General features: G+C 41.0%; 1 protein-coding gene across 3 annotated transcripts; it reads right to left on the reverse strand.

Moving 5' to 3' along the window:
- Positions 1–7,717: 7,717 nt before the first annotated feature.
- LOC120574786 lies at positions 7,718–13,090 on the reverse strand. Of its 3 annotated transcripts, none has more exons than XM_039825235.1 (12): positions 13,070–13,090; positions 12,464–12,528; positions 11,859–12,141; positions 11,485–11,630; positions 11,012–11,294; positions 10,639–10,784; positions 10,166–10,448; positions 9,793–9,938; positions 9,320–9,602; positions 8,947–9,092; positions 8,474–8,756; positions 7,718–8,252 (listed from the first exon to the last, which is right to left on the reverse strand). In XM_039825235.1, the coding sequence occupies exons 2-12, from the start codon at positions 12,525–12,527 to the stop codon at positions 8,105–8,107; spliced, it is 2,211 nt and encodes a 736-aa protein (XP_039681169.1). In that variant the 5' UTR covers position 12,528; positions 13,070–13,090; the 3' UTR covers positions 7,718–8,104. The 3 variants fall into 3 exon arrangements, with proteins under 3 accessions (XP_039681169.1, XP_039681168.1, XP_039681170.1); XM_039825234.1 differs by having other exon boundaries at positions 10,621–10,784; XM_039825236.1 differs by lacking the exons at positions 10,166–10,448; positions 10,639–10,784.
- Between the last annotated feature and the right edge of the window lie 939 nt (positions 13,091–14,029).

Raw genomic sequence — 14,029 nt, forward strand, 5'->3', positions numbered from 1 at the left:
TAATCATCACGCAGCAGTTCCATGTGTATTTGTAGCATATATATCCATTTTGTGTGCTGTCGTTGGTGAATATGAGTCTCTGCAGTGGCGAATTGTGTGGTAGTTTCCTTAGCCAGGCTAGCAGCCCGGACCGGCATCCTTCTTCTTCTTAGCTGCCTCCCTCGCCTTATACTTTAACAGTTTAACAATAAACGGAGACTTTCTTCGGTTTAAAAATAATGTTTTAAATTGACGAACATCATATTTGTAATCCATGGCTCAATTCAAACGGGATCAAAAAATAATTATTATCTCTCCATTGACTCTAGTTCATACTTTTTCGAAAGATAGGTCCCATTGGCCGGAAGTAGAAGGGCGGGACTTCGGCTCTCTATGGGGGTGTTTTTCAGCTGCAGGGACAGGACGACTGGTTGCAAGTGAAGGAAAGATGAATGCAGCCAAGTACAGAGATATCCTGGAAGAAAACCTCATCCAGAGTGCTCAGGACCTCAGACTGGGCCCAAGGTTCACCTTCCAACAAGACAATGACCCTAAGCACACAGCTAAAATAACAAAGGAGTGGCTTCGGAACAACTCTGTGACCATTCTTGACTGGCCCAGCCAGAGCCCTGACCTAAACCCAATTGAGCATCTCTGAAGAGACCTGAAAATGGCTGTTCACCAACGTTCACCATCCAACCTGACGGAACTGGAGAGGATCTGCAAGGAAGAATGGCAGAGGATCCCCAAATCCAGGTGTAAAAAACGTGTTGCATCATTCCCAAGAAGACTCATGGCTGTACTAGCTCAAAAGGGTGCTTCTACTCAATACTGAGCAAAGGGTCTGAATATTTATGACCATGTGATATTTCAGTTTTTCTTTTTTAATAAATTTGCAAAAATTTCTACATTTCTGTTTTTTCTGTCAAGATAGGGTGCAGAGTGTACATTAATGAGAAATAAAATGAACTTTTTTGATTTTAGCAAATAGCTGCAATGAAACAGTGAAAAATGTAAAGAGGTCTGAATACTTTCCGTACCCACTGTAATTCTGTCAACCAGGTTTGGGAGTACATATTTGCGGTATTTTTGGCACCTCCTATTGGTGGACTTCTAAATCGTTGTATAGGCCAATTTCTTATGTCGAGCTGGAGGTATATTACAAATGTTATGAAGATTAGTCAAATTAGTAAATTATGGCCAGTTTACTGCTAAGCTCCACCCTTGGCGAAATTCTTTAATTGATATTTTCACCAATTTCATTCACAGTAGAAATGTTTATCTCAGTCCCACAAGACTGCATACCAAATCTGGGGTTAATAGAATAAAAATTGACAAAGTTCTATTCATGTTACTTTTTTGATGTTATGCAAATAAATAAATAAATCCATCATGGTGGACCAAAGAGAGGTGAGGTCCCTCTCCTTCCGGTGGATCAACATGGGAGCTTAATTCGGAAGAAATAAGAACGGTAGTGAACGAGGAAAGACTTATTGGCTTTTTTTTTTATTCTGTTTGAATTGACCCATGAATTACACATAATGATGTTCACCAGTAAAGCCTGACGCATAAAAAAATAGCATAGCAATACATTTCAACCTCTCCGTTTTAAAAAATAACATTGTGCACAGCTGTCAGTTTTCAGAAAAGTGTTCGTTTACATGTATCCATGTATATATTCCGTTAATGCAGTCAAGAGCATGCCAAACCTGTAGGTGGCAATGTAACAAGAAGCTCAAGCCCACGTTAGCCAATCAGAATCCTGAAAATAGCAACAACAGCAACCAATCACTTTCTTTCTCTTTCTCTCTCTCGGCTTTCTAAACCTCCACTTGTCTCAGTTTACATGCAAACGTGCAAACCAAGATCTCAAAAATATCCACTCTGGCCGGAGTCTTTAAGGAATTTAAGACATTAGGCCGACAGGCAACCGTTGACAGAAAACCCCGTCTATATGATCAGTCGCGTCCCCGAGGTCCAAAAAACTGCCACAGAACAGACCAAAAAGACGAGAGGAGACGAGATGTAATACGTCTCCATAACAGCAGGCGGCGCTAATCTGTAATGTTGCCCAAGAAATGAAAACCGGCAGCTGATTGGACGAACGCGTCACATGGGTTTGTTTTCTCCGGATATTCAGAGAAAGACTGTCATGGCGGCCGTTCAGAATACGATCTCATATGGTACTAAAATACAGTAGTTCACTGAAATGTGTTTCTGAAAACATTTTAAGCGAGAATTAGGCCATGCAGTTGCTGAATCTGTCTTCACTTCCGCTCAACAAAGGTCAGTTTAAAAGATTTTCATCAGATTTTGAGAGGCTGTAGTCACCTCATTCCGCTCGTCATTTCCGGTTGAGCCCCGACGGCCGCCGACCGAATATGTCAGGTCGGCCAAAATGAACGCCGACAGCCCCCCAGACGGACGACAGCACGGGTCACACCGAACAGATTTGAGTCACTGACCTCGCCAGACTGTCCCACGGCCGATAATCGGCTTAGTGTGTCCCGGCCCTTAGAAAGACTCGGTTTCAGAGGTGAATTCTCCGTTTGCGTGTAAACGAAGGGTACAAACGAAAGGAAATGTCTCCGGTTTTCTAAATAACCATGTACATGTAAACAGGGCCTGAGATGATTATTAAACCTTTTAACAAAATCCCCCAAAAACATTTTGCCATATGATTTAGTTTATGATATATTTTTTGTATCACGTTTGATACATTGGGTGTTTTGGGCAACGTTTTGCTCACAACAATGTTAATTTTAGGTTAACAATTTGTTATTGTTGGGACCTCAACTTCCATGCTTGTATGGGCTACACTTTCATCTTGATAGTCTTCCTCATCACTGCTATCTGAACTTCCATTAACATGCATGACCTTAGGAGTCCATTCCTCCTCCTCCTCCTCCTCCTCATCATCATCATCTTCCCTTAACTGCTCCATGTCACTTGAATTGCCATCTACTATCTAAACCCAACAGGAAGTTCGAAATTAGTGTGATTTTGGCCATTTCCACATGTCGTACTTTAACAAACTCCTCCCAGAGATTTCATCTGATCAACTTCAAACTTGGTCTGTGCCCCCTTTCATAACATTTGAACCGTTTAAGGTAGAGTCTTGTGTGAGGTGTCATTGAACTCAGCAGAGACTTTCTTTCATTGGTGATGGTTTGGCCCGCCCCCTAAGCTTTAGCCACGCCCCCTTTTATAACTAATGACCCATTTGATGCAGACCCTTGTGTGAGGTATCATTGAATCAGCACAGACTTCCTTTTTAATTGGTGATGGTTTGACCCGCCCCCTAAGCTTAAGCCACGCCCCCTTTCATAACATTTGAACCATTTAAGGTTGACCCTTGTGTGAGGTATCAATGAACTCAGCAGAGAGTTCCTTCTTCATTGCTGATGGTTTGGCCCACCCCTATGCTTTAGCCACGCCCCTTTTATAACTAATGACCCGTTTCATGTAGACCCTTGTGTGAGATATCATTGAACTCAGCACAGACTTCCTTATTCATTGGTGATGGTTTGGCCCACCCCCTATGCTTAAGCCACCCCCCCTTTCATAAAACCTTACCCATCTAAGGTAGAGTCTTGTGTGAGGTATAATTGAACTCAGCAGAGAGTTCCTTTTTAATTGGTGATGGTTTGACCCGCCCCCTATGGTTAAACCAAACAGGAAGTCCGCCATTTTTAATTGAAAGTTCGAAATTAGTGTAATTTTGGCCATTTCCACATGTCGTACTTTAACAAATTCCTCCTAGAGATTTCATCCGATCAACTTCAAACTTGGTCTGTGCCATCTTAAGATGTTAAAGATGAAAATTTGTTAAAAGAAAAACTTTTCGTCATAGGGTGTGGTCGGTGGGCGTTATATGTTTACTGCGTGCTTACACGCCGAAACAGGAAGTGGGTGTAACTCGAGTGTACGTTGTCCAACTGGCTCGAAACTTTTCAGGATTCATAAGAGTCCAACCCTGAGGACAAATAAAGGCCGATATTTACTTAAAGTCATAGCGCCCCCTAGTGGCAACAGGAAGTAGGCCTAAAAGTCAAGGTGCAATACTTTAAAGAACTCCTCCTAGAGGTTTCATCCGATGGACTTAAACTTGGTCTGTATCATCTCAACACCTTAACGATGAAAAGTTATTGAAAGAAAAACTTTTCATCAGACGGTGTGGGCGTGGTGGCCATTTTGAGTGTTTAGCGATGATCAAAGAAGTTATTGTAACTTGAGTGTATGTTGTCGTATCTCACCAAAATTTCTCACGATTGACAAGGGTCCAGTCCTGAGGACACCTACACGCCAAAATTGAATTTTGGTCATAGTGCCCCCTGCTGGCAACATGAAATGCGCCTTATATGACAAACATCATCCGAATTTGCATGAAACTCAGAATGTGTGGTCTACATGTGATACTGAGCCGCCCCCTTTAATATGACCACGCCCACTTACTCAGGCCCCGCCCCCTTTCATAACATTTGAACCGTTTAAAGTATACCCTTGTGTGAGGTGTCACTGAACTCAGCACAGACTTCCTTTTTAATTTTGCTCATGGTTTGACCCGCCCCCTAAGCTTTAGCCACACCCCCTTTCATAACATTTGAACCGTTTAAGGTAGGGGTGCACCGATCCAATATTAGGATTGGATATCGGCCCCGATTTAGCAAAAATAGCGTTTCGGTTTTTTTTACACTCCGTCGCAGCACCGGGGCCCCTGTTAACTGCGTACCCTTCTCACTCATGGTAGCAACTTTATAACACAACAATTAATAACCCACAACTAACTCTCTTAAAAGGATAAAACACCAAAGCATATAACAATTTGAGACTTAAACAGTTTCTAACACTAATAATTTTACATTTACAAATGTAGCTGCACCGCCGAATGGCATGCTGGGTAACATTACAGCTGCTAGCCTAGCTAGCCAGGTAGCATAACAGTCTGTTAAGCTGGGAGAGGCTACGGTCGCTACTGCACAAGAACCGAGAAGAAAGTTAGCTAGAGGATGAAAAAGACCCGAGTTACACCAGAACAACGTGTGTTCAAGAGAGGAGCCGTCTGTTGTTCCCAAGTTTTTTCTTTCTAACAAATCGGACATAATTTAGCCACGGTTGTTGCCCGTCGCTCTAACGTTACTCGGCCGTGCTGACGTTACTGTGCTAACGTTAAATACCTGTCACTTCAAGAATGCAGCGGAGCAACGTTATGAACGCAATCCACCTCCGGTCCCGCTACAGACCGTTGAGAAAGACGGGTTCAGAGCAATGACTAAAACTCTGGATTTAAGATGTCTCGCCTCGCTGAAATACGTCCGCCAACCTACTAACGTTATTCAAACAGCGAAGGAGGCTGACAGCGGAGCTACGTTCAGTCGCCCACTACAACCACACAACAACCTAACTTACCTGTGGCCAAGGTAGTGGTTATACAGTACTAGCTTACAACTATTTAGTTTTGAAAGGGAGACAGTGTTAAAGTTGTTTGTATGTGTAGGCTACTCATTCGATTTTAGTTTATTTTACTACTTTGCAGTTTGCACAATACAAATAGTTTAGCTTCTGTAACTGTTTCATGGATTCCCCTTCATACAAAGTTATTGTATAATGTTGTGGAGCCAAGCAAACCCTTAATCAAAGCTTTTAGTAAACATGATGACATTAACATGTTTTTGTGATATTCTATGTACTCCTGACAGTAGAATAAGCCATTATAAACCTATATAAAGGTGGCCCATTATTGATGGCCCATTATTATGTATTTACATTTTTTTAAGAAGTTTGATTACATTATATTTTCAATTTGAATGCACAATTGTTTTTTAAATAACAAATAAATAAGAATTCAATACATTACATCTATGTTATTTTGTCTTAGTTAGGAAAGTAATGTTTAGTTAGGAAGGTCTGGTGCCTTTAGTGTCTTCCACATGGTGGAAGGAAAGTATGATGTGGAAGGTATACAGTTTATTATTAATTCATCAACGGTATCGGATCGGTATCGGGTATCGACAGATACACAAAGCCCTGGCATCGGTATCGGGACTGAAAAAGTCGGATTGGTGCATCCCTAGTTTAAGGTATACCCTTGTGTGAGGTGTCATTGAACTCAGCACAGACTTTCTTCTTCATTGGTAATGGTTTGACCCGCCCCCTAAGCCACGCCCCTTTCATAACATTTGAACCATTTAAGGATGACCTTTGTGTGAGGTATCAATGAACTCAGCAGAGAGTTCCTTTTTAATTAGTGTTGGTTTGGCCCGCCCCCTATGCTTTAGCCACGCCCCCTTTCACAGCTGATGAATCATATGACGTAGAGTCTTGTGTGAGGTATCGTTGAACTCGGCAGGGAGTTCCCTTTTCATTGGTGACGATTTGCAGCGTCTGAGTGCCGAGCGAATGCACGGTTGCAAGGAGCGGCGTCCGCCGGTAACCCCGACGCGCGCAGAGGCGTGAGGGCCCGTCCATCGCTGCTCGCAGCTTTACAGTTAATATGGTAGGGCGGGATCGGAGACAACATGCATGTGCTCCTGTAGGGTTGGGCTTGACTTTTTGGGCCCGATCTAAGCTTTACTACAGACAGACTACCCAGACGGATTATTCATTATCGCCAGGGTTTTTAGCAACACAGATCTCAAGACTGTTTTTTTTTCCATTTTCATCAACACGTAAACTTTCCAAGAGAATATACTTGTTATATGTGTCCTTATTGCACCGTGGGTCAGAGAAAAACATATTTTCAATTGCTCTTTAGTCTGGCTCATGCTGAAGAATTGATAATAACGTTGACTTGACTTGAAGAGAGAGCCAATCAAGTCTGGACAAACAGACAATGAGTGCTGTTTTGTGGGAGGAAAAGAAGACACAGATGATTAGCTTTTGTAAAAGTGATTTTTATTTCCCAAGTACAGTAAATAAAAACAAGAAAAATTACAACACACCCAATGCCAAATGCAGCAAAGAGACCTATTTCTTAATGTTTATCATTAATTTGCCGACCGTTGCTTTCCCATCTCTTGTCGCTTTCAAGGCACAGAATAGCATGATCAGTTAACAGAGCTGGATCTCCTGAAGCCATCTCTTTTGCTTGCTGTCTAAATTTGAACAATAACCTTTATAACCCTATTTTTATGTTAAAGCGCCCATATTATACTCATTTTCAGGTTCATAATTGTATTTTAAGGTTGTACCAGAATAGGTTTACATGGTTTAATTTTCAAAAAACACCATATTTTTGTTGTACTGCACAGCTCTCTCTACCTGCTGTAGATCCTCTTTTCACCTGGTTTCTGTTTTAGCTACAGAGTGAGACCTCTTTTCAACTTCTTCTTCTGTACTATCTTTGATTGCACTCGCACATGCTCAGTAGCTCAGATGTAGATCATGTCAGCTAGCTAGCTCCATAGAAGTAAAAGACAGGCTGTTTCTCCAACTTCAGTCAGTTACAAGGCAGGATTAGCTGGGAGACTTCTAAACGAGGGCGCACATGTAAGTAGTTCTTTTGTAGATTATGGTGAACTTATGTGTGTTGTAGCAGTGCTTTGCTATTGAGAACGATGCTAATGCTAACGCTACGAGCTAACGGTTGCGGTTAGCCAGCTCATTTCGGATTGTGACGTCACAGTCCGAGCCGATTTTGAACAGCTCACTAGGAGACTGAAGACAGGACACATTCAGAAACCGTATCTCACTCAAAACAGCATGGATGGATTTTTTTCAAAGTTTGTATGTGTGTGGAAGCACCAGAGACACAAAAGAACACCCCAAATACCAGAAAAAGTATTTTTCATAATATGGGCACTTTAACTAATGTATGAAACAAACATCTGTGTCAGTTCCACATAAAGCTTCAGCTTTGGATTGTCCTAACCTTATGTTATTCTTATTCTTTATTTTATAAAGGACATCACACATTAATTAACATTTCTGTAAATGTGCCAGTATTAGCCAGCCGGCTAATTTTCAACTGTAGTCCTTTGGCCAGATGATTTTAGACCATATGACAATGCCAAGTGTTTTACTAAAAATATGCTCGGTTTGCAAAGCTAGAACACATCAAATACGCTAACTTGCATATACCAGCGTTAAAAATAAGTGGACATGAACTGACAAAATTGTTTTAAAATCAGTTTAGAGACCCAGTGACTTCCACCTCACACAGTGTTAGGTACTCTTCTCTTCCAGGAATCACAATGTTTACGTAACGGCCTTCCATTCCATTACACACAAAGGTTTGGGAGGTGCCAGCTGCCAAAGATGAGATAACGGTACATCTGATGAAAAATAAAACAAACAGAACTATGAGTAAAACCGTGTTACGAGACACAGACTATGCATTCATCTTACCACTCGTATTTAAAATGTGATCATGCCATTGCAGGGAAAAATATGTCTTTCTATTAGGTAATTATGTATATATACAGTGCACTAATCTCCTGTAATTTACACAACCAATGTTACATTTTAAAATCCAAGACATAAAGTGCTCTTATACCTGGGGTTACCGTTGCCATTGTCATTGAGGGAATCTCCAATGCGGATCTCAGCACCATTGATTCTTTCGGGGCAACAATCTCCTCTGTTGGTGATGGTGACAGTGGTGATCTGATATGTCTTCAGGAGGTCCAGTCTCCACCATGGTTTTAAATCATTGTTAGTGACGCTACAGGATCCCTGTCCAAAGACACTAGCACGATTTCCATCAATGGCCCTTTCAGGGATGGCATTCCCATACAGGGAGGACTGAATCACGTTTCCAGTTTGAGCAATATTAAGAGCTGGACAAAGTTACAAAATGTGTCATTAAAGATGGAAGGCACATACATATTACATGTGTTGATCTGACTTAATTTGCTGCAAAAGAACAGGCAGTCATCATATTTGATTGAACTTTGAATGTGACTGTCTGCTCAAAGTCATTTATTGATCACATTATATGGTATAAATCACCAGTTGGAGCAGCGTTACCTTTAGGCTGACCAGTGACTTCCACCTCACACAGTGTCAGGTACTCTTGTCTTCCAGGAATCACAATGTTTACATAACGGCCTTCCATTCCATTACACACAAAGGTTTGGGAGGTCCCAGCTGCCATAGACGAGATAACGGTACATCTGATGACGAATAAAATAAAACAGAACTATGAGTAAAACTGGGTTACCACACACAGACTGTCCGTACATCTTACCACTCATATTTAAATTCTGATCATGCTGTTGCTGTGAAAGCTATGGCTTTCTATTAGGAAGGTATGTAGATATCTAGTGCACTAATTTCCTGTTATTTACACAACCAATGTTAAATGTTTAAACCTAATATAAGACAGAACGTGTTGTAATACCTGGGGTTACCGTTGCCATTGTCACTGAGGGAATCGCCAATGCGTATCTCAGCACCACTGATTCTTTCGGGGCAACAATCTCCTCTGTTGGTGATGGTGACAGTGTTGATCTCATATGTCTTCAGGAGGTCCAGTCTCCACCATGGTTTTAAATCATTGTTAGTGACGCTACAGGATCCCTGTCCAAATACGCTAGCACGATTTCCATCAATGGCCCTTGCAGGGATGGCATTCCCATACAGGGAGGACTGAATCACGTTTCCAGTTTGAGCAATATTAAGAGCTGGACAAAGTTACAAAATGTTTCATTAAAGATGGAAGGCACATACATATTACATGTGTTGATCTGACTTAATTTGCTGCAAAAGAACAGGCAGTCATCATATTTGATTGAACTTTGAATGTGACTGTCTGCTCAAAGTCATTTATTGGTCACATTATATGGTATAAAGCACCAGTTGGAGCAGCGTTACCTTTAGGCCGACCAGTGACTTCCACCTCACACAGTGTAAGGTACTCTTGTCTTCCAGGAATCACAATGTTTACATAACGGCCTTCCATTCCATTACACACAAAGGTTTGGGAGGTCCCAGCTGCCATAGACGAGATAACGGTACATCTGATGACGAATAAAATAAAACAGAACTATGAGTAAAACTGGGTTACCACACACAGAATGTGCGTACATCTTACCACTTTTATTTAAATTCTGATCATGCTGTTGCTTTGAAAATTATGTCTTTCTATTAGGAAGGTATGTAGATATCCAGTGCACTAATTTCCTGCTTTTTACACAACCAATGTTAAATATTTAGACCTAATATAAGACAGAACGTGTTGTAATACCTGGGGTTACCATTGCCATTGTCATTGAGCGAATCGCCAATGCGGATCTCAGCACCATTGATTCTTTCGGGGCAACAATCTCCTCTGTTGGTGATGGTGACAGTGTTGATCTGATATGTCTTCAGGAGGTCCAGTCTCCACCATGGTTTTAAATCATTGTTAGTGTGGGTACAGGATCCCTGTGCCCAGTTGCTAGCACGATTTCCATCAATGGCCCTTTCAGGGACGCCATTAGCATACAGGGAGGACTGAATCACGTTTCCAGTTTGAGCAATATTAAGAGCTGGACAAAGTTACAAAATGTGTCATTAGAGATGGAAGGCACATACATATTACATGTGTTGATCTGACCGAATTTGCTGCAAAAGAAAAGGCAGTCATCATATTTGATTGAACTTTGAATGTGACTGTCTGCTCAAAGTCATTTATTGGTCACATTATATGGTATAAATCACCAGTTGTAGCAGCGTATCCTTTAGGCTGACCAGTGACTTCCACCTCACACAGTGTCAGGTACTCTTGTCTTCCAGGAATCACAATGTTTACATAACGGCCTTCCATTCCATTACACACAAAGGTTTGGGAGGTCCCAGTTGCCATAGACGAGATAACGGTACATCTGATGACGAATAAAATAAAACAGAACTATGAGTAAAACTGGGTTACCACACACAGAATGTGCGTACATCTTACCACTTTTATTTAAATTCTGATCATGCTATTGCTTTGAAAACTATGGCTTTCTATTAGGGAAGTATGTAGATATCCAGTTCACTAATTTCCTTCTTTTTACACAACCAATGTTAAATGTTTAAACCTAATATAAGACAGAACGTGTTGTAATACCTGGGGTTACCGTTGCCATTGTCATTGAGGGAATCGCCAATGCGGATCTCAGCACCATTGATTCTTTCGGGGCAACAATCTCCTCTGTTGGTAATGGTGACAGTGTTGATCTGAAATGTCTTCAGGAGGTCCAGTCTCCACCATGGTTTTAAATCATTGTTAGTGTGGGTACAGGATCCCTGTGCCCAGTTGCTAGCACGATTTCCATCAATGGCCCTTTCAGGGACGCCATTAGCATACAGGGAGGACTGAATCACGTTTCCAGTTAGAGCAATATTAAGAGCTGGACAATGTTACAAAATGTGTCATTAAAGATGGAAGGCACATACATATTACATGTGTTGATCTGACCAAATTTGCTGTAAAAGAACAGGCAGTCATCATATTTGATTGAACTTTGAATGTGACTGTCTGCTCAAAGTCATTTATTGGTCACATTATATGGTATAAATCACTAGTTGGAGCAGCGTTACCTTTAGGCTGACCATTGACTTCCACCTCACACAGTGTCAGGTACTCTTGTCTTCCAGGAATCACAATGTTTACATAACGGCCTTCCATTCCATTACACCCAAAGATTTGGGAGGTGGCAGCTGCCATAGACGAGATAACGGTACATCTGATGACGAATAAAATAAAACAGAACTATGAGTAAAACTGGATTACCAAACACACAGACTGTGCATACATCATACCACCAGTTGTATTTAAATTCTGATCATGCTGTTGCTGTGAAAACTATGGCTATTAGGGAGGTACGTAGATATCTAGTGCACTAATTTCCTGTTATTTACACAACCAATGTTAAATGTTTAAACCTAATATAAGACAGAACGTGTTGTAATACCTGGGGTTACCATTGCCTTTGTCATTGAGCGAATCGCCAATGCGGATCTCAGCACCACTGATTCTTTCGGGGCAACAATCTCCTCTGTTGGTGATGGTGACAGTGTTGATCCGATATGTCTTCAGGAGGTCCAGTCTCCACCATGGTTTTAAATCATTGTTAGTGTGGGTACAGGATCCCTGTGCCCAGTTGCTAGCACGATTTCCATCAATCGCCCTTTCAGGGACGCCATTAGCATACAGGGAGGACTGAGTCACGTTTCCACCTCTAGCAATATTAGGATCTGGATAGAGTTACAAAATGTGTCATTAAAGATAGTTTATGGAAGGCACAGACATATTACATATGTTGATCTGACCAAATTTGTCGCCATACAATCAGCGTATTTGATTGAAATTTGAATGTGACGTTCTGCTAAGTCATGTATTGGTCATGTTACAGTATATGGTATAAATCACCAGTTCAAGCAGTGTTTAGTTACAAAATGTGATAATGAAGATTGCTAGATAGGTACACATTTTACATATGCCTATTAAATACTAAATTGTGAATTAATTGGGTAAATATCAATAATTTGATTCAAACAATTAAAAGAATAATCTCACCAACTTGGCCGCTGGCCTGACCTAGAACAGCCAACAAGACAAAGACCACAGACCGAGTCATCATCCTGTGGAGGAAGTTCACATAAAAAAAAATTAATTTTCTGGAATTTGAGAGAAAACATGACCTTACTCATTGTGAAGGACTACTCCATTGTGTATTCAACTAATTTGCAATCTGTAAAGGTATGGCTGTTGTTTTATAAACCAAGAGTTAGAGTTGTAGGGTAAATAGAGACAAAGCTAATTTATTTACCACCCCCAATAGATTGTGGGAAATTTCTGCTCTCCATTGACTTGTATTGCGTGAAAGTGCCTCATTGTCAATTTTGTCTGGTAGCAAACAACAGAAAAATGCTTAAATGCTGCTGTGTGGTGATATTTGCTACCAACCGTAGCTTTTTGGGGGATTTTCTAGCAATTGCCCATGCAAGATTCCTCATAAATCAGAGCAAAAACAATGAGATCATTACATACCAAGACACTAGAAACTCACAGAAACAGTGAGAAAGAGCAAAACAACCACAAAACAGCACTGCTCTACAAGCAGTGTGAACCAATGGGGTTATACAATGTATTAAAAGACCTTGAAAATCTTAACATACTCACTATCTCTGAGAACAAATTCCCCAGTCACAAGGCATGCGAGGCAAAAAGGGTTTCCTGACAGTGCTTCAAAGGTAATGAACTGATGCTGCAGAAATGTGCATGAGTCTGTCATCCTTATGTAGCAGGATCGTGTCCCGCGTGTCACATTTCCTAAACCCAACCGTCCCGTTCTTCTTTAACTAAACCCAACCGTCCCGTTATTCTTTTCCTAAACCCATCCATCCTGTTCTTGCCCCGCGTGTCATGGAAACATAAGCCTACCCACAAACTTTTCCTTTACCTAACTGACAAAAGTGATGGCAATAGTCCCGACCAAGCCCGTTAGATAAAGCGCATTGAGATATGACACTAAAGGAGACTTTTAGCATCACTAACAACGTCCAAGGCACCTGACCAAGCGTCATTTTCTAAGGCGATGGGAGTGAGAATGTGTTGGGAGAGGACACCTCAATGGTTTTGACCTTATATTTTGCTGGGGAGAATAACTGATGAATACTCTGTTACAGTCATGTTCACAGTGTGCATTGAGTTTATCACTTAATTATCTTCATAGTTTCTAGATTTTAGAGTCCAATTTCTTCAGCGTCTTTATTTTCTATGTCCATATATACGAGGAAGCTAAGCATATACAGTATGTGAAGAAGCAAACTCGGCCGCTATGATAAACAGAGAGAAATTGTGTGGCAGACAATAGCGAATGGACTAAATGATAGTCTAAAAATATACATTTACGAACCACTTCTATTAACTGAAACCATTCTGCCCACTGTTAATGCAATATATACAACTGTTAATGTGTGCAAATGATTAGTAGCCTAACTCCTTGAATGTTAAAAATATGACGGTTTCAGTTCGGAGTTGTGGTCACATAAAGTCTATTTTTCGGCCACTAACACATTCAGTCGGTCGGCGATTGTTTGCAATGCTTTCTGTCACTGTTTTATTACAGCTGCCGTGTTT

Source organism: Perca fluviatilis, chromosome 15 (assembly GCF_010015445.1).
Source record: "Perca fluviatilis chromosome 15, GENO_Pfluv_1.0, whole genome shotgun sequence".
Classification (NCBI taxonomy): Eukaryota; Metazoa; Chordata; class Actinopteri; order Perciformes; family Percidae; genus Perca; species Perca fluviatilis.

Excerpts from the sequence above, each read along its gene's own strand:
- LOC120574786 (XM_039825234.1), bottom strand. The coding sequence starts at position 12,527 with ATGATGACTCGGTCTGTGGTCTTTGTCTTGTTGGCTGTTCTAGGTCAG. Across the intron at positions 9,093-9,319 it reads AATGGCAACGGTAACCCCAG|ATGTACCGTTATCTCGTCTA; the intron begins GTATTACAACAC and ends ATTCGTCATCAG. Across the intron at positions 8,757-8,946 it reads AGTCACTGGTCAGCCTAAAG|CTCTTAATATTGCTCAAACT; the intron begins GTAACGCTGCTC and ends AACTTTGTCCAG.